Source organism: Prionailurus viverrinus, chromosome B2, assembly GCF_022837055.1.
Source record: "Prionailurus viverrinus isolate Anna chromosome B2, UM_Priviv_1.0, whole genome shotgun sequence".
Classification (NCBI taxonomy): Eukaryota; Metazoa; Chordata; class Mammalia; order Carnivora; family Felidae; genus Prionailurus; species Prionailurus viverrinus.
Genome location: NC_062565.1, coordinates 30,795,913 through 30,820,065, shown reverse-complemented (window position 1 = coordinate 30,820,065; position 24,153 = coordinate 30,795,913). Strand labels below are relative to the sequence as shown.

At 45.3% G+C, this 24,153-nt stretch overlaps 1 protein-coding gene across 9 annotated transcripts in view; it reads right to left on the bottom strand.

Annotated features, from left to right (window-relative positions):
* Window positions 1–24,153, bottom strand: part of LOC125165842 (butyrophilin-like protein 1) — a 148,364-nt gene that overhangs the window by 101,529 nt on the left and 22,682 nt on the right. For 6 of the 9 annotated variants that reach the window (XR_007152239.1, XR_007152235.1, XR_007152237.1 and 3 more), the window contains one exon: window positions 1,026–2,200. The exons of 2 other annotated variants lie outside the window; for them this stretch is intronic. Coding sequence is in view for 2 of the 7 variants with exons in the window: in XM_047859253.1 (XP_047715209.1) it covers window positions 1,026–1,110 (85 nt within the window). In the remaining 5 variants the exon portion in view is untranslated. Of the gene's footprint in view, window positions 1–1,025; window positions 2,201–24,153 lie in introns of those variants that run through there. One more of the 9 variants, XM_047859256.1, reaches the window with a different exon arrangement.

Below are 24,153 nucleotides of genomic sequence, written 5' to 3'. Positions count from 1 at the left end.
AATTAATAACCGAATAACTACTTAGATACCAATAGAGCCAGCAAACAAAAAATAAAAGAAAATTATTTTCACACTTTTCATAGTGAAATTCACATTTTTTTTTACTTTGTAAGACATAAACTCCTCATTGGACAACTGTCTTGGTCCCCTTCCCTTATTTTATGGTCCTGGGACTCTTCCTTTTTTTTTTTTTAATGTATTTATTTACATTCAAATTAGTTAACATACAGTGTAGTATTGGTTTCAAGAGTAGGACCCAGTGATTCATCACTTGCATATGACACCCAGTGCTCATCCCAACAAGTGCCCTCCTTAATGCCCAACACACATTTAGCCCATCCCCTACCCGCCTCTCCTCTAGCAGTCCTCAGTTTGTTCTCTGTATTTAAGAGTCTCTAATGGTTTGCCCCCCTCTCTGTTTTTATCTTACTTTTCCTTCCCCTCTGCTGTTTTGTTTCTTAAATTCTACAGATGAGTGAAACCATATGGTATTTGTCTCTCTCTGACTCATCTCGCTTAGCATAATACCCTCAAGTTCCATCCACATTGTTGCAAATGGTAAGATTTCATTCTTTTTGCTCACCGAGTAGTATTCCATTGTACATCTATACTGTTTCTTATATATCTATTAATCAGTCAATGGACATTTGGACTCTTTCCAATACTTTGGCTATTGTTGATAGTGCTGTTATAAACATTGGGGGGTGTGTGCCCCTTTTAATCAGTACATTGGTTTCCTTTGGATAAACACCTAGTAGTGCAATTGCGGAGTTGTAGGGTGGTTTTATTGTTAATGTTTTGAGGAACCTCCATACTGTCTTCTAGAGTGGCTGCACCAGGTTGCATTTGGTTCTGGGACTCTTCTTAAATATTTAATTATACCTAGTGGTTGGGGGACCACCAGAACTTTCCGACAGCCAGGGCCTCCACCAATAACCATCTGTCCTGATGGAGACACAGCAGGGCTCCCAGAGGCTCTTGCCCACCCAAGGGAGATGCAGGAAGGGGGATGGGGACACACTTACCTGCAGACCCCCCAGCAGGCAACTGGAAGAAGAGAAGCAGGGAGGTGAGACAGGAGAGCAAAGAGCCTCTGCGGCAATCCTCCATTTCCTCGGGGCTGGAGAGACACACGGCAGGAGGCAGAACACCTACAGAGATGAGGAGGGCCAGCCCACAGCTCTGGGCCTCAGAACAGACAGAAGGGCTCAAGGCTGATAATAATCCCCAGAACAAGAAGAGTTTTTGCTACTAGGCATTATGCTGATGGGGCTGGGGACCCAGGACAAAGGCTGCTCAGGACAAAGCAACTGGCCTTACTCCCAACAGAGGGCTCCATCAATTCCCCATGAAAAGTTGACCCTCATCCTCTATCTCTGAGGAGTTTCTGCCTCAGGACAAAGGAATCCAGGAGGGGGCTGCCTGGGTAGCTTAGTCGGTTAAATATCTGACCCTTAATTCCAGCTCAGGTCTTGATCTCAAGTCATGAGTTCAAGCCCCACGTTGGCACAGGGTGTGAAGCCTACTTAAAAAAAAAAATAATAATAAGAGGATCCCAGGAGAGAGATAGCACAGAAACGATAAAATGTGTCCTGGTCAGACAAAAAAGAGCTTCAAACCACCTACTGCTGGGTGGAGTGGGGGTCCGGCAGCAAATAGTACTGAGAAGAACAGATGCTGGAGGTGACTACTGACTTCTCCAGATTCAGCCACTCTCTAGGCAACCACCTTAGGCTAGTTTCTTGACCTTTTCTGCCCCAGCTTCCTCAATGTCAAATGGGGATAGTAACGGGATCTCACCCCAAGATACAAGGATGTAGTGCTACACAAATGTCAATAAGTGAATGAAGTGCCGGCATCACTGTATTTGTCCTGGGTCTTCTCAGAGCCTCATTATTACCCAGCACCACCACCCTCACCACAATCTCAGCCACTTCCTCAAAGCCAGGTGCTCCCACCTTTCCTTTTATTGGCCAAAAGCATCTTCAGAACCAACTTACCTGTTTAGAAAGCTGAGACTTCTGGAATGTCTCTAACTCAGTAGTATGAGATCTCAGCAGACCCCAAATCTGCTCTCAGAGATTGCACCTGCAGTTAGCTGCTCTGAGCCCCAAACCCTGCTTCCAATTCCAACGTTGGATGGCCTAGGGTCTTTTTGCCTGAGAGGCAGGTGGTTCACAGATGAGTGGGGAAGCAGAACCTGAACAGGTTAGAGGGGTCTGAGCCAAAACAGGGTCCTGGGCCCCCACTAAGCACTCCCAGACAGGAGAATCCACCCTTCTCTGACTCCTGCACCATTTGAAAGTGAAAGCTTACAAAAAACAATCCCAGCAGACTCTGCCCTGCCCTCTGGATGGTGCACCCCAGTTATCAGTAAGGAAGCAACGTGATCAGAGCCACAGAAACAGGGCAGGTCCAGGTCCACTGACCCACCCTGCAGGGAGTCACACAGAGGTCCCGACTCAGCAATAGTTTGATGAACAACTGCTACTCTCCAAGTTGGCTAACTTCTAAACCATAAGCAGAGAGTGTGTATGGCACAGCCAAGACTAATATCGAGCCCTTTGCATGGCTGTTCACTACTGAGACTACTCATGACAGTTGGTGAATACCATCAGGCAAGAGTCTTTGAAAAGCCCCTGGTGTAGCTGCTTTGCTTTTCTTCACCCTGAGACCACATAGGTGTGGCAACAGAGAGGTTACTACTGGGCATCAGGAGCTTCCAGGACCAGTTCCAGGACTCTGGCCCTGCCCAAGCTGAATGGACAGCACCCTGTGGCTTGTTAGTATTTTACAAGTATGCATGGCCTGGATACACCATTCAGTCCCCTCCCTGCCAGGCTGCAGTGTGCTCTAGGAAAGATGGATGTTATGGTCTCTGAAGGAAAACCCTGGAGCACTGGGGCTTCCTCCAGCCCCTCCCTACCTGTATGTTCCCATCTCAGCAGGACACCTTGGTTCACTCAGTTACATCTGCCAGAAACTGGAGGGTCATTCCACTACCCAGTCCATGTTCCCACCCAGTCTACCTCCAATGCACCAGAAATGTTCAAGACTTTTCTCAAATCCATATCCGTGGCCAGTATCTAGTTCCTGGCCACCCCCATTTCTCCCCTGGCCCAAGCAGGGTGTCGCTACTTCCCCATGAGTGTCCCCTGCCCACCTCCAGCCTGACCTCCTCAAGTTCATTTTCCTTCCAAGGTCATGATCCTCTCAAGTCAGATCTGCCTTATCTGTTCAAGGGATCCTCCTATAAACCTCTTGTCTGTGATTCCCAGGGCACAGCTTCCTCTCTGACCTCTTTCCATCACTCTGCCAGTTGTCCCTCACTGGCCTGAGGGAGTTCCTCCAGTGAGTTCCTCCGTTCCGAAGCCTCGGGCCTTCTCACAAGTCATTGTATCATCTTGCTCTCTCATTCTCTCTCTCTCTCTCTCTCTCTCATCCCCCAAACTCCTTAACGTCTCAGTCTTGCCTAATGTGACCTTCCTCAGAGGAACCCTCGCCCACCTGCTCATCCCCATACGTGCCCCATACACGTACTTGTTGGAGTTTTACCGGCACCCTGTCCTCCAGCACAGCTCTGACATTGGTTCTTCTGTGGAATGTCTGTGGCATCCACAAAGGGAGGCACTGTGTGCCCTGCTCACGTGCCCAGGACACAGTAAACAATAAACTTTGCTTGAGCTCATTTGCAGAGGACTCACTGCAGCAGCCCATTGGCTACTCAGCCTTGTCCAAATTTGGAAAACATTTCATTCCACTGAGAAACACAAAGACGGTTAACTCTGACCTAAACAAGTCAGCCCAGCCCCTCGGTGGTACAACCCCACCATCTTTCCTGCTCCTTGTTTCTTCCTGCCCCAAATATATATGCTTCACCGAAACATTCCCAGGCTAAAAACTCAGATTCAACCACCTTTGCTTACTCCCTCAAGCCTGTCCAGTGCTCAGGTGTTCATGAGTTAAGTGACTGGTGTTAAGACACTAGCTTGGGCTACAGCTTCCCTGGTCACATTTCTGCCAGGTTGTTGTCATTTATCTTCATTCTACAGGAGAGGAAACCAAATCTCTCAGAGTTTTGCAACCACACACCCAGGAAAGCCTCACCCAGCCTGCATTCAATCTTGATTGTTCTGAATAATTCACTGGATTTGTTTTCATGAAACAAGGCCTGAGTGGCTCATGGTGCATGGGCTTGATAGTTTTCTGCCTAGATGTCTGGTCTGAGATATTAAAACTCTGCACAAATCCAAGACCTCTGGGTATATCTGAACACATCCCAGGTTGTAATCCACAAAGGTCTATTCTGCCAATATACACTTAGACTTGGGACTATTGGGAAAATGTACCTTAACGGAAAAATAACAAATGAGGGGACCCTGGGTGACTCAGTCCATTAAGTATTTGACTCTTGATTTTGGCTCAGGTCACGATCTCACAGTTTGTGGGATCAAGTCCCTTGTCGGGCTCTGTGCTGAGAGAGGAACCTGCTTGGGATTCTTTCTCTCCTTCTCTTTTTGACCTATGCTCCCTCACGTGGGTGCACACACTCACTGTCTCTCAAAAATAAATAAACTTTTTAAAAAGTCAATATTTTTTCAAAAAAAAGAAAGAAAAATAACAAATGAGATAAGGACCAATATCAGCTTCCAGGTCCACCCCCCCATCCATGCCACCACCAATCCCTGACCAACGGGGAGACTCCTCAATGCCTAAGAGACATTAGGGGAATTTGATGAAAAGACTGTGCGAAGAATTTGACTGAGTTCCTACTAAGTGCCAGGAACTGGGCTTCACAAGTTGTATTTATGACACTTCATTTTCACACATGCACACAGAGATGAAGGAAGACATGAGCCCTGCCCTCTATTAACCTTTAATCCAGGAACTTCCAAGAGGAGGGAAGGCTGGACCTGCAAGGTGCACCCCTCCTTACTGCCCCACATGACCCAGTCCACGAGCCCAGCCCAGCCCCTAGCTCCACACAGCTCTGGGTGAAAGAGGAGCAGGAAGAGGACCTTGAACTCAGCAACGGACCAGGATGATATGGCCAGAAAGCTTATCTCCCTTGAAGGCCAGTCCTTCGATCCCAGGATGGGAGGAAGGGGAGAGGAAGGAATGACAAAGCACAGGGAAGATGTTCTTGAAGGACACTGGAAGGACACCTGGGGACACTGCAGGAAGGACACCACACAGCAAACTTCACCATCCTCCCCCAGCTCTCAGACTCATGTTCCAGCTGTTCATCAACAAATACTGTCCACTGGCCATGAATGATTTTTCTTGCTCAATAAAAGTGATCCTGATGCTAGTGTGTTAATATTATACTTTCTCCTTTAACAGCCGTGTAATGTCTCTTATCTTTAGTTGTTTCAAGTACTTTTGAAACACTTTTCAGATAAATATTAAGCCATAAATCAATGGCTAATATAAAAAAGAAGTGTAATTTTAAAATGTGACATTTGGTGGAAAGGCTTAAACCTCATCTTTAAAAATCTGCAATCTGGTGAATCTGAATTTACTTTGACGCTGTGAAGGTGAAGGTTCACTGGGTTATCTTCCACTGCAGGAAAAAAGTTTATACAAGTGTTTCCTGCTTGTTTGGTATCTGGAAAGCTGAAAAATAACAGGAAACACACACACACATACACACATGCGCGTATACACACATAAGGCGATAGTTTCCGTGTAGACTTCAAAATGTTCCTTCCTTTTCTAACCAGCATGACCCTGCTGGTGGGTTGAGCTTTGCCCTGGGAGTCTGCTGAGGACAAGACCAAGGGCTCAGTGGGGATGATCAGTATCCCCTGAGACTGCACACCTGCCCCTCTGGTGAGCACAGACCTTACTAATGGAGGCTGTCTTCCCATATCTGAACTATCCAACCAAAGATGCCTCAGAAAATTCCTTAGATCCTTACTCATTCCCAGGAGTGGGGCCTGCCCAGGCCTCTCACAGGTCGACGGCAAAGCCCAACTGGCCAGGGCACCTGCCCCGGCACCCTCTGAATGGGCAAGTCCCTTTGTTTCCAAAGTCTGAGATTCCTGGGGACATGAAGAAGCATCACTCCCACCCCTCTGAGCTATATATAAAGGCAAAGGACTGAGACCAGGGAGAAAGACATTCTTATAGAAATTTTAATAAATTTTATTATGCCATCAATTAGCAAAAGATAAATAAGAAATTGAAAGAAAGCCAAGAGAAAAATGGTGTAAGAATGGAAAGAACAGGGGAAAAAAAGAATGGAAAGAGCAAGAAGAAAGAAGTGAAGGAGGGAGAGGAAAAGGGAGAACAGAATGACGGAGGGAGGGAAGGGCAAGCAGGGAGGAAAGGAAAGGGAAAAGAGAAGGTGCAAGCCCCACCTTGCATTCAGCCCTGATATATCTGGGGACAAGACACCTGAATGGGACACAGGTATGCCCACAGTGTCTCAAGTACATTCACTAGTCACCAAGATGTCAGTGAATGTTTTGCAGTGAGTGAATACAAGTACCGCCCACATATAGGTGACCCAGTCATAACCTGGGAAGCATTTACTCACTCTCCCAATCCCATGTAGATCAGGCCCATCCACAGTCAAGGCTGAAACAGTTAAGTCCTTGTAGGAGGGTGAGTGCCAAGTTATGGGAAAAGGGCCTGGAGATCTGCTACTTTAGCCTCTGACCTTGAAAGAATCAGAGGAGAGAGGCCCGAGGCAGAAAAGTCAGGAGGGGCCCTGGCCAAGCTTGAGAGGTTGATTCTAACAGTCCCCAGCATGCCCAACACCCTGTTCCTCCATGTCAGGGAGACTTGCCTCCACAGGCTGAGCTGTAGGCTGAAGCCTTGAGGCCAGGCCCCACCTCACTACTGACTTTCACCAAATACTCAGGACCACCATTTATCTAGTGCTATTTCACTCTGGTCATTATGTACTTTGTTTCAATAAATGACTTACTCTAATCCTCAGAGGAGAGTCTTTCCTCATGTTAAAGCTGAGAGACAGAAGCTGAAGAATACACGGGGACACAGGGACCTGCCCAGGGCCAAACCCTACTTGAGGCAGATCCACCCCAAAACTCAGGTGAGCCCTAAACAGACGGCACCAGATTGGAGGCCCTGGGCCCAGAAATCCTCTCTAAAGCAGCAGGTCTCAGAGACTGAAGCAGGAGGACTATGCTGCAGCAGCTGCCTGGGAGGCAACCAGACAGAGGGTGCTGTGAGGGGAGAGCAACCCTGGAGACCCTACCAAGTCTCCCAGATTGCATCAGGCTCTGCTGCCCCCTTGTGGCCAGCACGCACAGCACCGAAGGAGCGCTTCCCTGCGGGAGGACAGAGGGACAGAATACAATCTCATAAATGTGGATGGGAGCACAGGAAACCAGGCACAAAAGACCGAGGGCTACAGGACTCCTGATAGATGAAATTAGAGAATAGGCAAAACGGAAGGCTAAACGGACCGCGGTGGCAGAAGGCCGATGTCCTCATCGGGGGTAGAGGGTTCCGGGGCACTGAGGGGTAGTTAGGACAGGAAAGGACACCACATAGTTATCCTGGGGTGGTAGGGCTTAACTGATACTTATCGGCTTACTGAAGTTAGCTTGTTCATTTTATTTATTATTTTTATTTTATGTATTTATTGTAATTAAATATTATTCATTTTTAAAGAACAAAACTGAGTTCCCACAGGAAAGTGCTGGGACACATGTCAGCATCTCTGTCCAACCAAGTCTCCACATATTGGTTTGGCTCCTCATTCTCACTGTTCCTCTAAAGCCTGGTAGGGTGAGGATCCCCCTTCACAGACACCCCCATACATACACACACACACACACACACATCACTGCATCCTGTCTTTGCAAAAGGTCCACACTGCCAGGCCTTGGCTCTGCCATTTCCCCCAAACCAAAAGCTATCTTCTCCACCTGTCCCCTCCCTTCCACCCCTCACTGTGCTCCTAGTGAAAGGTCATAGGACACAATCTCTACATTCACTTGTTCAGTGGGCATCTATTGACAGCTGGCTTCAAGCATCTGGGGGAGACAAAGAAAGTCCCTTGCCCCAGACATTCTCACAACCTGGCCACTTAATATGACACATGGCAAAGCAGAGAAACCGCAAGGCAATGTGAGCAAGAAGCGTGGACCCTCAGATACACTAAAGATACGATACACCTAAGGGAGGCCCTGGGCAGACTTGCTGGAGAAGTGCCCTAGGTTTGCATGTTGACTCCCCTTGAGAACTCCAGATTCCCTGGAACAAAGCTGGAAGTGGTTAGTCCAAGTGTGACACCTCTGAGAAGACAGCTTCCTTGCTGAGGAGACACTGACTCAGAGTTGGAACCAGAGATTCAAGGTAGAGGGAGGGACTTAAAGACTGAATCCCAAGAGGGTGAGCGATGGAAAGGAAGCTGAAGATTCTGCCTTACAGTTTGTGGTGAGAAAAGCACAGCACTGAGTGAGGAGAGCGCGTCTCCCACCACATGGAAACTCAGTTCTTAGCCAGCCCACCTGAGGCTAGAGTGTGAGAGAAGAGAGGTGGAGGGCCCCAGAAGGAAGCAGAATTCCATTAGATGGTTCAATTACAAAGTTGTAAAGAAGTAATTTATCTGGGGATGGGTGGGACAAGGGAGAAGCAGGGGCTTCTGAGGCACCTGAGAGCCTTTCTTCCCCCTCCCAGCCTTAAAGGGACAGGGAAGAGGAGCCCAGATACTGGCAGGGAGGGAGGGAGAATACCCCACCTACTCTCCCTCCACCAAAGCCTCCCTCTAGTGCCTCCCATTGACTGTACCCGGAGAGAAGCCACCAGCAAGTCCCTAAGCCCTCGCTCCCTGTGATCAGTCCAGGGAGTCAGTGTCCCCAGTTACAGAGTGAGGCAGGGAAAGGTGAGAAAAGACAAGGAAGAGGGGGCAGACAGGGAGTAACACCACAAAGGACAAAGGGACCCAGGGGAAGAGGTTAACATGAGAACCCCCACCTGATCCATCTCTGCCACAAGCACCTTCCCAAGTGATCCAACTACTGCTTCTGCCAGATGACAACCCTCCCCCCAACAAAGATAAGGACACCAGTGACAAGCCCAGTGAGTGGGGAATCTGGGTGCATATAGAGGTGGGAGAGGTAGGGAGGCCTGCCAGGCAGCTCTGGAGTGGACAAAACACAATTCTTGATGTCTCCAGGCCCAAAGTCATAGCCCAGACTAGGAACGGTGGGGAGCCTCCCAGCAGGTGTTTACAAAGACCTGAGGACTAGGTTCTATGTAGGTTCACCCCCAGGAGCCTTCCCCAGGGACAGCCCCCATCCACTTCTGCCACCATCACCACCACAGAGGCCAGGAAGAATCACCCCCTGCATCCTTTTAGTTCACACTCAAAAGGTAGAGATTCATTTTTAGAGAACTTTGCATAGGAAATGCAAAAAGAAACATAAGGACACAGAAAAGAAGGATTGTCAACATACAAGGCTCTCACAGGCGTATAAAATGACAGCTGGCCAGGAGGCCAAGCACAGTAGCTGAGTGGGACCAGCCTCAGGCTATTCCAGAACCACCTCCTCTCCCCAAATCTCTCACCCCATTGAGCTCTGAGGCTGTTCCCCATGCCCCAGATTTACTCTGCAGATGTCTCTCCATCCCCTCAGGACTCTCCTGTCACACCTGTCTGCTCTGGGAAGCCCAATGCCTTAACCCCATGATCCCAGCTCCCCTCTCCCGCCTTGCCTTCCTGCACTCACCAGCCCTATTCTCGTGCACCACCCTCACCCACACAGACTAGCTTCTGTGGGCAACAACCATCCTCAATTTCCTTTGACCGGCCCCTCCAAGTCTTCCCTGCCACTCAGTTCTTCTCAGTCCCTCCTCAAATTACTCACTGCCATCAGGTGTCAGATAGGAGACCCAAAGGAGCCCTGGAAACTTCTAGTTCAAACCCTTGGGTTCAAATTATCCACTGACCTTGCTCACCATTTCCCACTCTATCTTCTCTACCTCTAAAGTGATACCTTCTCCTTGGCTAAAAATACAGATGGGCAGAGGGAGTGGCTCCCAATGATTGTGGCTGGCTGCCTCTCCCTGAGGCAACCTGGCCTTCCCTGGCCCTGGGCCTTCCCCCATTGCAGGGTAAGAGTCCTGTAATGCCCTAGACCTGCACCCAGCACATGTACACTGTCCCTCTTCCAGAGTGCCAAGCCTGGCCACTGGCTTCTGAGGAGGTCTGCAGGGCACAGGCCACATCAGCACCTGCTGGGAGACAGGGGTCAGCCTGCTCCTCGCCCTTTCCACAGCCAAGAGATGGACACCCTCAGTGGGCAGAAGCCCAGCACCCACGCTTCAAGGAGGCCTTCTCCCCAGGGAGCATGTGACAGGTCACATGCACCAAAGGATATGCTTTGGGGGTATGGGGTGAAAAGTCTTCCAGAAGCTTCCTAAGGGCCTCCGCTTTTCCCAAGTCCCAGAGGTCACAGAAGGGGAGAGTCTTCAGGCCTCAACTGCACCCAAGGAGCTCCTGTGCCCAGAAGGACAGAATCCACAGTGTCTCTGCCCACATCCAGCCCAGAGCGCTCCATTTCAGGGAAGGGAATCAAGAATTTGGGGTTATATGTGTTTCTGTTGACTTTTTTGTTAGACATTTTGGTGGGGAGTGGAAGACACAGTTGAACATGTAGGTCTTAAGCCCAAGAAAAGTTCTGGAGCGCCTGGGTGGCTCAGTCAGTTGAGCATCCGACTTTGACTAAGGTCATGATCTTGCAGTTTGTGAGTTCAAAGCCTGCATCGGGCTCTGTGCTGACAGCTCAGAGCCTGGAGCCTGCTTTGATTCTGTGTCTCCCTCTCTCTCTGCCCATCCCCTGCTCATGCTCTCTCTCTCTCTCTCTCTCTCTCTCTCTCAAAAAATAAATAAGCATTATTAAAAAAAAGAAAAGTTCTGGGCTGGAAACATCCTTTGTGTGGCTACAGGACCATTTGATGGTAGTCAGAGCTGTGGGGCTGGAGAACAGCTGGCTTCTCTCTGAGCTTCCACAGGGGATGTTCATACCACCTCCCTTCACATCCACAGTTTTACTTATTATAACTGTCTGGGTGTCCCGCATAGTTTGGGAACCTCTGGAGGGCAGTGGAAGGTCAAAGATCCTTTAGTGTAGACAGATCCTCCCAACACCTAAAGCTGGGTCAGGCCCAGAGAACCCATGAGGAAGGTACCATGCTGGGCAGCTCTTGCCCCGTGACTGTGCCAGGCTGGGGACCAGGACCCAGGAGAGCCACTCCCAGCCTTTCCATCAACATGGGCCTTGGACCAGAGACTTACCTCTAGTCCCAAACACCCAGGGAGGGTGGGTTGCGAGTAGACCAGAGCAGCCCACGCAGGTAGCTAGCTGCCAATCTCAACACCTCTGGCTGCGTTCGCTGCACGATGACCTCCCTGCCCCCACATCATGCATCTTGGGACCCTCTGCATCCTCACTGAGTCTGCCCTCTAAACAGTTCTCCCCAGGACAAGTCCTAAAGCCCCAGCCTGCTGCCCCCACCCCAGTCACACTCCACCCCCATTACCTCCCCAACTCCACTCTCCCCATCCTAACCTCAACTCTCCCAACCCCCCCCCACCCCAGCCACGTCCCCTGCCCACTCCAGACCCTCCACCACCCCACTCCCAGCCACTGCCTAAGGGCTTCTTCCTCCTACCACTGAGAAAGCACTACCCTTCCACTGAAAACACATCCAACAGTCCTCTCTCTTCACCAAGAATTCAGTAAACTTTGGCAAAAGAGGTAGAAAAAAAAAGGAGAAAACGCACAGATTCACAAACCCTTTGGGTCCCTGGGGCTTAGTACGTAGAGACATTTACTAGAGGTCAAGTAGTAGTTTTGCTTCTCTTACTTATCCTGCCAATTGTTTAAATACTTATCAACTTGTGGACTTAAATTTCCTTAATATTTAAATAAATTTGTTCCTCATACTAGGCCCCAGTACAAGACTGCTTCTCTTCAGGAAAAGAATAAATAAGTCGTTGTGCTATCTTTAACTTTTGTCTGCTTATGCAATAGTTTGTAATTTTAAAATGGAGAATTTTCTGAATCAGTCTATGATCATGTGTGTCCAGTAAAAATGTTAGTCTATTTTACGGGTTTAATTGCCAATCTTTCTGGCAAAAGGATAACCCGTAATGTTGCACCACCCAGCAGCTCTAGTTTAGGGTCTTCTAGGACAGTATCTGACTGGTCAAGTACCCATGAACCTCCCTGTGCACCTCCCATGCTCTGAATCCAGCACCTACTGACTGACCCACACTAGCCCCAACCTCCCCGGCCAAGGTCTGAGTGCCCAGGGCCAGTAGTGTGCTGAGGAAAAGGGACAGGCACAGTTCACTGACTTAGGAAGAACACACTTTGTGCTATGTCAGGTGCCGCTTTCAGCTCCTTCTAGATCTCAGACCTAGAGAGGCAACCATTTCCCCAGCCCACCCCTCCTCCCAGGTCAGACCTTCCAGAAGGTACTACTTTGGGTTCTCACATCATGAAAGGATGTCAGCATCTTCAGGGTCAGCTTAAGAGCCACTGTCCAGAAGCCCCAAGGGCCCTATCTATACCTTCCATGAGCACTAGAGCAGTCACTCGATGTAATTAATTCTCCAGAATATCCAAGAACCAAGAACCGCATAATGGTCATCCATGGGGAGAGGGCCAGGGCAGCTGAGAGATGCATGTGGGGAGAGCGGTCCCTATAAGAAAGGCAATTAGCCTGATTCACAAGATCCCAGGATCCAGGAAATGGAAAAGCTTCTCTGAAGCTGGAAGGAGGTCATTTAGGAAATACTGAAAAATTTTAAGTATCCCACACTGTGCTCAACACCTCCTGTTTTTGCAAGTCACTCTTCTGCCCCACCCCTATAATTTGTCCTCTTCCCAGACTTCCAACCGCTTCTGCCCGATTTTAACAATATCCCACTTAGATTTCCAGACCCATTGTTATAACTACCTTGCACACTCAACTCCCATTTTCCGCATTCTCTCCATCATACCACCCTGGAAAAATCCAGCTTTGCCTAAATCCAACTTCCCACCTACTCCATGTCTAAATACAAGCAGCTAAGTGATTGGATAAAAATACTCAAACATGCCTATGGAATATTTATAATCACAAACTTCAAGCTCGTCGATAAAAGGACACAGAATTTTCCCGTTTACTCACTCACAAACTTTCAAGGCAATTATTTCACATTTTCTTCTTAATTACACACCCTCCCTCCCCTCCACTTTCAACTGATAACCAACTCCTCCACTTGGTCACTGAACCCCAGACCCTCCCACCTATTCAAGGACATTCCTCCTGCAACCCTTCCTCTTCTGCAATGCTGCCTTTCCCTCTGAAAATCACACCCACAAGAAAACATACATGGTATACTTCCTATCCTAAAAAGCAAATGGCAGGGAGCCAAGATGGAAGAACAGCATGGAAGGTTTTTTTGTGTCTTGCATCCATGAAATACATCCAGATCCACACTAAACCATCCTGCATACCTAGAAAACTGATCTGAGGATTAACACAACAATCTGCATAACCTGAACCACAAAATTCAGCAGGTACATGGCATGGAGAGGTGAACTGGGGGAGACAGAAGCCACAGAGGGCAAGGAGTTGTTTTTGCGTGCAGAGAAAGGATGGAGACAGGGGAGCGGCGGAGAATATGGAAAAGCACCCCCCCAAACCAGCTGGAGAGAAAGGGGAAAAGTGGAAACAGTCACAGGGATTAAACTAAAAAGGGAGAAAGGAGAAAGGAGAGGGTTTAAATTCCATTAAAACTCTATAAACAGGGGGAGCACAGAGTCTGAAACTCCACAGCCCGATACCTGGTGGTGCTCTGGTGGGAAGGGTGAATCCCCAGGAGCAGAGTGAAGTCAGGGGATCTTCAGGCCACACGGGGAGAGGAGGTTCCCCTGCTGGGAGGACATCTGGTAGAAGCTGTGTGGCCCCCCCCTAAGGCAAAGGCCCCAGTGGATAAGGAAGAACAATCATATTTACTGGTGCTGGAACAAGTTGTTGGGGGTGAAGCCTGGTGCCAGATGCATGTTTGAGTTGCCATAATCCCTGACACAGTGCTACTACACCATCCTGTGACCTCTTTCTGGAGCAGGCTGGCACCCAGCCATAGTCTCTGGGCATTGGCAGCAGCACAGTCCCACGAACGTTTCTGGGTGTAGCCGGCACCTGTCCTTTGCTCTGTGAGACCCTCCCACAGAGGGACAGAATGGGTCAAAGAAACAGGCCCTCAGAATTGAGGGGTCAAGAAACACAGCTGCATCTGATATGAAACTCAGGAGGGAGGAGCTGCCTGGGCCTTGGTCATGGACAGTGTAAAACCGGGGAGTGGACAGAAGTCAAAAACAAAGGATGGGTGAGTGATTGCTGATAGGGGAAAACAGGGTTCCGATACTAGAGACTGGGTAGCTGGGTAACACCACTTTCATCACTCTGGCGCATCCACATACACCCCTACAAGCGCCACAACAATCCACCCCAGAAAGCGAAGCAGCGCCATCTAGTGGAGAACAAGGCCTTTACATTAAGCCCCACCCACCTGGGCCAACTTCACTCTTCAGGAACACAAGTCTCTCTGCCTGCTTAGTTTACAGACTATAAAGCACTTCATAGTTTGACCTCGAGGGGAAAATGAACTAATTTCAATCATATTTCAGTCTGTTTGCTGGTCCATCCGTTCAATTTTCTTTCTTTTTCCTTTTTATTTTTACTCTTTTTGTTTCTTTTCTTTTTCTTGAATGCACAAAGAGAAAAATTATTTTTATTTTCAATTTTAATTAAAAATATTTTTAATTTTTTTTCTACTATATTTTTTACTTTTGGGTAAATTTTTTCAAATTCTATTTTACTTCCATCATTTCATTTTATTCTCTTTCAGTGTATTCATGTTTTCAAATTTTCAAATGATTTCTTTTTTTCTTTCCCTTTTTTCTCTAATCTATCATGTCCCTTTCAACACGCAGACCAAAACACAGCTTAGATCTAGCATCATTTATTTGACTTTTTGTGTGTGTGTGCTGTTTTTAGTTCCTTAATTTTAAGTTTTTTTAATTTCAATTAAAAAAAATTTTCCCCTCATTAATTCCTTTTCTCCCTTCAAGATGATGAAATGAAGGAATTCACACAAAAAGAAAGAACAGGAAGTAAAAACAGCCAGGGACTTAACTAACACAGATACAAACAAGATGTCAGAACCAGAATTTAGAATTATGATAATAAGAATACTAGCTAGGGTCGAAAATAGATTAGAATCCTTTTCTGCAGAGATAAAAGAAGTAAAAGCTAGTCAGAATGAAATAAAAAATGCTATCACTGAACTGCAATCTTAAATGGATGTTCAGCGGCAAGGATGGATGAGGCACAGCAGAGAATCAGTGATATAGAGGACAAACGTATAGAGAATAATGAAGCAGAAAAAAAGAGGGAGACTGAGGTAAAAGAGCACAATTTAAGAATTAGAGAAATCAGTGACTCATTAAAAAGGAACAACATCAGAATCATAGGGGTCCCAGAAGAGGAAGAGAGAGAAATAGGGGTAGAAGGGTTATGTCAGCAAATCATAGCGGAAAACTTTCCTAACCTGGGGGGAGACACAGACATCAAAATCCAGGAAGCACAGAGGACTCCCATTAGATTCACCAGAAACCAACCATCAACAAGGCATATTATAGTCAAACTCACAAAATACTCAGGCAAGGAGAGAATCATGAAAGCAGCAAGGGAAAAAACAGTCTTCAACCTACAAGGGAAGACACATCAGGTGTGCAGCAGACCTAGCCACAGAAACTTGGCAGGCCAGAAAGGAGTGGCAGGATATATTCAGTGTGCTGAATCAGAAAAATATGCAGCCAAGAATTCTTTATCCAGCAAGGCTGTCATTCAAAATACAAGGAGAGATAAAAAGTTCCTCAGACAAAAATTAAAGGAGTTCATGCCACTAAACCTGTCCTGCAAGAAATTTTAAGGGGGACTCGGTAAGGGAGAAAAGCCAAAAAAATAAGACAAAAAGCAATAAAGACTAGAAAAGACTGGAGAACACTACCAGAAACTCCAACTCTACAAGAAACATAATGGCAATAAATTCATATCTTTCAGTACTCACTCTAAACGTCAATGGACTCAAAGCTCCAATCCAAAGACATTGGGTAACAGAATGGATAAGAAAACAAGATCCATCTATATGCTGCTTACAAGAGACCCACTTTAGACCAAAAGATACCTTCAGATTGAAAGTGAGGGGACGGAGAACCATCTACCATGCTAATGGTCGACAAAAGAAAGCCGGAGTAACCATACTTATCTCAGACAATCTAGACTTCAAAATAAAGACTGTAACAAGTGATGAAGAAGGGCATTATATCATAATTAAGGGGTCTATCCACCACGAAGACCTAACAATGGTAAACATTTATGCTCCGTTATGCTCCAAATGTGGCGGCACCCAAATATATAAATCAATCAATCACAAACATAAAGAAACTCATTAATAACAATACCATAATAGTAGGGGACTTCAACACCCTACTTACAGCAATGGGCAGATCACCTAATCAGAAAATCAACAAGGAAACAATGGCTTTGAAGGACACACTGGACCAGATGGACTTAACAGATGATTTCAGAACATTTCATCCTAAAGCAGCAGAATATACATTCTCCTCCAGTGCACATGGAACGTTCTCCACAATAGACCATATACTGAAACACAAATCAGCCCTAAGTAAGTACAAAAAGATCGAGATCATACCGTGCATATTTTCAGACCAACACACTATGAAACTCAAAGTCAACCACAAGAAAAAGTTTGGAAAGGTAACAGATACTTGGAGACTGAAAAACATCCTACTAAAGAATGAATGGGCTAACCAAGCAGTTAAAGAGGACATTAAAAAGTACATGGAAACCAATGAAAATGAGAACACCACAACCAAAACCTCTGGGATGCAGCAAAGGCAATTATAAGAGGAAAGTATATAGCAATCCAAGCCTTCCTAAAGAAGGAAGAGAGATCTCCGATACACAACCTAACCTTACAACATAAAGAGCTAGAAAAGGAACAGCAACTAAATCACCAACACAGCAGAAGACAGGAACTAATAAAGATTAGAGCAGAAATTAATGCTATCAAAACCAAGAACACAGCAGAACAGATCAATGAAACCAGAAGCAGGTTCTTTGAAAGAATTAACAAAATCGATAAACCCCTAGCCAGTTTGATCAAAAAGAAAAAGGAAAGGACCCAAATAAATAAAATCAAGAATGAAAGAGGAGAGATCACAACCAACACAGAAGAAATAAAAACAATAATAAGAGAATATTATGAGCAGTTATATGCCAATAAAATGGGCAAACTGGAAGAAATGGACAAATTCCTAGAAACATATACACTACCAAAACTGAAACAGGAAGAAATAGAAAATTTGAACAGACCCATAACCAGTAAGGAAATCGAATTAGTAATCAAAGTCTCTCAAAAAACAAGAGTCCAGGGCCAGATGGATTTTCAGGGGAATTCTACCAAACATTTAAGGAAGAGTGAACACCTATTCTCTTAACACTGTTCCAAAAAATAGAAATGGAAGGAAAACTTCCAAACTCTTTCTATGAAGCCAGCATTACCTTGATTCCAAAACCAGACAGAGACCCCACTAAAAAGGAGAGCTATAGACCAGTTTCCCTGATGAACATGGATGCGAAAATCCTCAACAAGATATTAGCCAACCAGATCCAACAATACATTAAAAAAATTATTCACCACGACCAAGAGGGATTTATACCTGGGATGCAGGGCTGGTTCGATATCCACAATTGATTCATCACATCAATAAAAGAAAGGACAAGAATCATATGATCCTCTCAATAGATGCAGAGAAAGCATTTGACAAGATACAGCATCCTTTCTTGATAAAAACCCTCAAGAAAGCAGGGATGGAAGGAGCATACCTTGAGATCATACAGGCCATATAGGAACAACCCAACGCTAATATCATCCTCAATGGGGAAAAACTGAGAGCTTTCCCCCTAAGGTCAGGAACAAGACAGCGATGTCCACTCTCGCCACTGATACTCAACATAGCATTGGAAGTCTTAGCCTCTGCAATCAGACAACACAAAGAAATAAAAGCATCCAAATTGGCCAGGAGGAGGTCAAACTTCCACTTTTCGCAGATGACTTGATACTCTATATGGAAAACCCAAAAGATCCCATCAAATCACTGTTAGAATTGATTCATGAACTCAGCAAAGTGGCAGGATATAAAATCAATGCACAGAAATCGGTTGCATTCCTATACACCAACAATGAAGCGACAGAAAGAGAAATCAAGGACTTGATCCCATTTACAGTTGCACAAAAAACCATAAAATACCTAGGAATAAATCTAGCCAAAGAGGTGAAAAATCTATACACTGAAAACTATAGAAAGCTGATGAAAGAAATTGAAGAAGACACAAAAAAATGGAAGAAGATTCCATGCTCCTGGATAGGAAGAACAAATATTGTTAAAATGTCGATACTACCCAAAGCAATCTACATATTCAATGCAATCAAAGTAACACCAGCATTCTTCACAGAGCTAGAACAAATAATCCTAAAACGTGCATGGAACCAGAAAAGACCCTGGATAGCCGAAGCAATCAATGGAAGAATGGATAAAGAAGATGTGAGATATATATATATATATATATATACACAATGGAGTATTACTCGGCAATCAAAGCAATGAAATCTTGCCATGTGCAACTACCTGGATGGAACTGGAGGGTATTATGCTAAGTGAAATTAGTCAGTCAGAGAAAGACAAAAACCATATGACTTCACTCATATGAGGACTTTAAGAGACAAAACAGATGAACATAAGGGAAGGGAAACAAAAATAACATAAAAACAGGGAGGGGGGCAAAACAGAAGAGACTCTATGGAGAACCAACTGAGGGTTACAGGAGGGGCGGTGGGAGGGGAGATGGACTAAATGGGTAAGGGGCACTAAGGAATCTACTCCTGAACTCATTGTGGCACTATATGCTAACTAATTTGGGTGTAAATTTAAAAAAATAAAAAATCAGAGTGCCTGGGTGGCTCAGTCGGTTAAGTGTCCGATTCGCCTCAGGTCATGATCTCACAATCTGTGAGTGTGAGCCCTGCGTAGGGCTCTGTGCTGACAGCTCAGAGAGTGGAGCCCGTTTCAGATTCTGTGTCTCCCTCTCTCTCTGCCCCTCCCCTGTTCATGCTCTGTCTCTCTCTGTCTCAAAAATAAATAAACGTTAAAAAAATTAAATTAAATTAAATTAAATTAATAAATAAAAATAAATAACAAGCAATAAATAAATAAATAAATGTATGTCTCAATTTTTACCTGTGGTAGAAAAAGGAAAAAAAAAAAAAAAAAGAAGCTGAGTGAATCCCAAAGAGCATATTTCCATGTGTTTATTAGCCATTGGTACATCTTCTTGGGGGAAAAGGCTATTCAAATATTTTGCCCATTTATGAGTCTCAAGATTGGCTTATGAATTTTTCATATATTCTGGATACAAGTCCCCTATCTGATATATGATTTGCAAATATTTGCTCTCATTCTGTTGCTTGTCTTTTCATTTTCTTAAGGCTCCTTTCAGAGCACAAAAATTTTTAATTTTGATTAAGTCCAATTTATCAAAATTTTATTTTGTTGCCTATGCATCGGTATCACATGTTAAAACCATTGTCCAATCCAAAATCATGATATTCACTCTTAGGATTTCTTTTAACATTTTTATACTTTAGCTATTATGTTTAGGTCTATGATTGATTTTGAGTTAAATTTTGTGTATTTTGTGAGATAAGTGTCCAAACTCATTCTTTGTATGTAGAGAACCAATCGTCCCAGTACTATTAGGTGTTTCTTTGTTTGTTTGTTTTTAAATTTTTTTTAACATTTTTTCATTTTTGAGAGTGAGAGAGACAGAGCAAGACCGGGGGAGGGGCAGAAAGAGAGGTAGACACAGAATGTGAGGCAGGCCCCAGGCTCTGATCTGTAAGCACAGGGCCTGATGGGGGGCTTGAACTCACAAAGTGAGAGATTATGACCTGAGCCGAAGTCGGACACTTAACTGACTGAGCCACCCAGGCGCCCCAATTTGGTTGTGGGTTTTCTTAATGTTAACATATTTATTTTATGACAGAGAGTGCGTAAGACAGAGGGGCAGAGAGAGACAGAGACAGACAGACAGAGTCAGAGAGAATTCCAAGCAGGCTCCACATTCAGCGCTCGATGCAGGACTTGATCTCATAACTATGAGATCATGACCTGAGCCAAGATCAAGAGTCTGCTGCTTAACTGACCAAGCCACCCAGGTGCCCCCCACTACCATTTGTTGAAAACACTTTTCTTCCTCCCTCTGAATTGTCTCGGCACCTTGGTTGAAAATCAATTGACCATAAATCAATTCTATCGCATTGAGCTTAATGTCTAAACTTATGTCCATACCACACTGCCTTGATTACCATAGCTTTGTCATAACTTTTGAAATTGGGAAATATAAATCTATTGTTTTGGCTATTCTGAGTCCTTCATATTTCCTATGAATTTTATGAAAGTTTTTTGAGTTGAGGGAGCAAGCCATACGGGTAGCTGGGGGGAAAAGCAGTCCAGGGAGTGGGAAGAACAAGTACAAAGGTCCTAAGGTGTGAATGTGCCTGTTTACAGAACAGTTAGGAGGACAGTGTGGCACAGTGGAGGGGAGGAGTAATAAGAGATGACGTCAGAGAGGTAAACAAGGCAGGAGAGGAAAGGAGCCAATATGTAGGGCCGTGCCCGCCCTTTAAGAAATTTGGCTTTACTATGAGTGAATACAGAAGTGATTGGAGAGTTTTGGGCATAGGAGCGACATGGTCTGACTCATATTTTAGCAGATTCACTGTGACTACTGTATAGACAAATAGCCAAGGGAGCAATGACAACAGCAAGGAGGCAAGTTAGGAGATGCAAGAGATGATGGTGGTTTGGACTAGGGTGCTACCAGTGGGGATGAGAAGAGATGAGAAGTGGTCAGATTCTGGAAAGATTGTGAATGTCGGCCAGTAGGATTTAAGACAGATTGGATATGCAGTATGAGAGAGAGGAGTCAGCAATGTCTCCAAGGATCTGGGCCTGAACAGACTAAAAGAAAGGCAAAGGCCAAGTCCATTGAGAGGAAGGAGAAGGTTTGGAGAGGAAGATCGCATCAGTCCTGGACATGACCAGTCTGAAGTACTCATGAGACCCTGGAAGTGTACATTAAGAGTTTAAGAGAGTAGTCTGATCTAGAAACACTAATTTGGGAGTCATCAACACAAAGGTAGTCTTCCTAGGTGATATTTAAATCTGGCAAAGACATGAGACTGGATGGGATCACTCAGGGACAGATGAAAAATAGAAGAGGCCCAGAGATTGCACCATGGACACCACTGTGGTACAAAGTTGAGGAGACGAGAAGTCACCAGCAGGGAAGGGAGGTCTGAGGGAACAAGAGAGGCTCCAAGTCTCCTGAACTATATAATCACAAGTAATCTCTCAGGGTGGGCCAACTGTTGTGCATTTCTACATCTACCATGAGCATCTTCTCTGTGTTTGGTCACATTATCAAGGCCCAGCTCAGAGATGGATCCTATCTTAAAGTCAAAAGTCCCCAGGACTAAAGTGTGAATGATTGACAAGTTTATTCTCCTCAGGGGATATACAATATAAGAAGAGTCAGTTGAGTAAAACAAACCTCTATTTGATGGGATGTTGTAAGGAATGAGGTCACTTTACACCAGAAAGAACTCTCTGTGTCTCCTGGGACACAGAAACAAGCTCTTAGGAAAGCATCAATACTCTTTTGGACGGTAAGATCCTAAAGGCCAGGGAGAGTATCTGTGACTCAAGCACAGCTCATAACACCTGAACAGGTGCATGCTGTCTTCCTTAGGCAGGGATAAGGCAAGAAGTGGGCTGTGCACTTTCTTCACAATGTCTTCTTTTTTAATGTTTATTTATTTTTGAGAGAGAATGACACACAGAGTGCAAGTGGGGGAGAGGCAGAGAGAGCGGGAGACACAGAACCCAAAGAAGGCTCCAGGCTCCGAGCTGTAAGCACAGAGCCCGACTCAGGGCTCGAACTCAACAAACCACAAGATCATGACCTGAGCCAAAGTCGGGTGCTCAACTGACTGAGCCACCCAGGTGCCCCATCTTTTTTTTATGTTTATTTATTTGTGTGTGTGTGTGTGTGTGTGTGAGAGAGAGAGAGAGAGAGAGAGAGAGAGAGAGAGCAGGGGAGGGGCAGAGAGAGAAGGAGACAGAGAATCCCAAGCAGGCTTCAAGCCACCAGTGCAGAGCCCAACACAGTACTTGGTCTCATGAACCACGAGATCATGACCTGAGCTGAAATCAAGATTTGGACACTTAACTAACTGAGCCACCCATACACCCCACTGTCACTGTCTTTAAACTCAGCTTCTGCCCTATCACACCCCAGGTCCCCCTTCTACCCAACCACTCCCTTTCTGTCTCTGTTATCCTTTCATTGTCTCAAGCTGAAGCCTAGTGCACTAGCCTCCTTTTCCACACACACACACAAAAAATGTGGGGTCAAGAATATGGAAGAAATGGAGAGTTTCATTTTTTCCACTCAGGTCTTCATAGTTCCACGAGAAGCGTAGTATCCCTTCTTATTTTCCTTTCCCTTCTCACAAACATCAAATCTCACCCCGTCCACCAGTCAACAAACCAGAAGGTACCAGAAGGAGAGACTTTTCACACTAGGTTTCTTCTGCCCAAGACTCCATCCTCAGAGCTGCCACCAACTAACAAAGATGATGGGAAAGTGGCAATGACATAAACAGGACAACGGGACAGAAACACACACAGGAAATTCACGAAGAAGAAACAAGAATAGCCACTAAATAGATGAAAATAATGTCAGCTCTCCAACAAGCACAACTGAAAACAATGAGACACCATTTCACCTGTCAAAGTGGTAGGTATTCCGACTCTGATCAGCAGGGTCAGTGAGAATAAGGGCATGCACAGACACTACGGCCCAGGTGCTGTCCTGTGCTGCTGTCTGGAGAATGACTCGGCAACACTTAGATACCAAAAGCTTTCAAAATAAGCCTATCCTTTGACGCTTTGACTCAGTGGTTTCACTTCTAGGAATTCGGCCCATGGAATCACTTAGGCAACCATGCAAATATGTATGTTCAAGAATATTTACTGCAGCATGCCTTACCGTAATTTTAAGGATTGAGATGCGACTAAATGCCCCCACAATGGCAAACCGGATTCAATGAACGAGGGTTCATCAAGCAGTGGGATACTTGCCAACCATTAAGAATGATGTTAGCCCGTGTGTCTTCTGGTGTGCTGCGTTGAGAAGGCTATAGCCTCACGTTGGTGGTATTCCTGGCCCAAAATGAGTAAACTGAACAAACATCAGACATACCTAAATTTAGAAACAACCTACAAAATAGCTGACCTGTATTCTTCAAACCTGTTAATATAATAAAAGGCAAAGTTCGTCTAAGGAATTCTATCCATACTAAAGGATACTGAAAAGACATGATGATTAAGTGCAAGGCATGATCCTGGACCAAGAAAAAAAATTCAGTATGAAGGACATTATGGGGCAATTGGCAGATTTGGAACATGGACAGTAGATTAGATAATACTATTGTATCAACTTAAGTTTCCCAATTTTGATAGTTGTACTGTAGTTATATAAAACATGTTCTTGTTCCTAAGACATTCATACCCGTGTTTTTATAAGTAAACGAATACCTTGTGTACAACTTACTCTCAAGTGGTTCAGAAAAAAATACTGTCTATTTAGAGAAATAATGATAAAGCACATGTGGTCATGATGCCAGTTGGTGAATCTGAGTGAAGAGTATCCTGGAATTATATTCTTGCCCCTTTGCTGTGAGCTTTAAATTATTTCCAAATAAAAAAGAGTTTTATTTTTTTAATATATGAATTTTATTATCAAATTGGTTTCCATACAACACCCAGTGCTCATCCCAAAAGATGCCCTCTTCAATGCCCATCACCTACCCTTCCCTCCCTCCCACCCACCCCCCCCATCAACCCTCAGTTTGTTCTCAGTTTTTAAGAGTCTCTTATGCTAATAAAAAAGAGTTTTAAAAAGGGA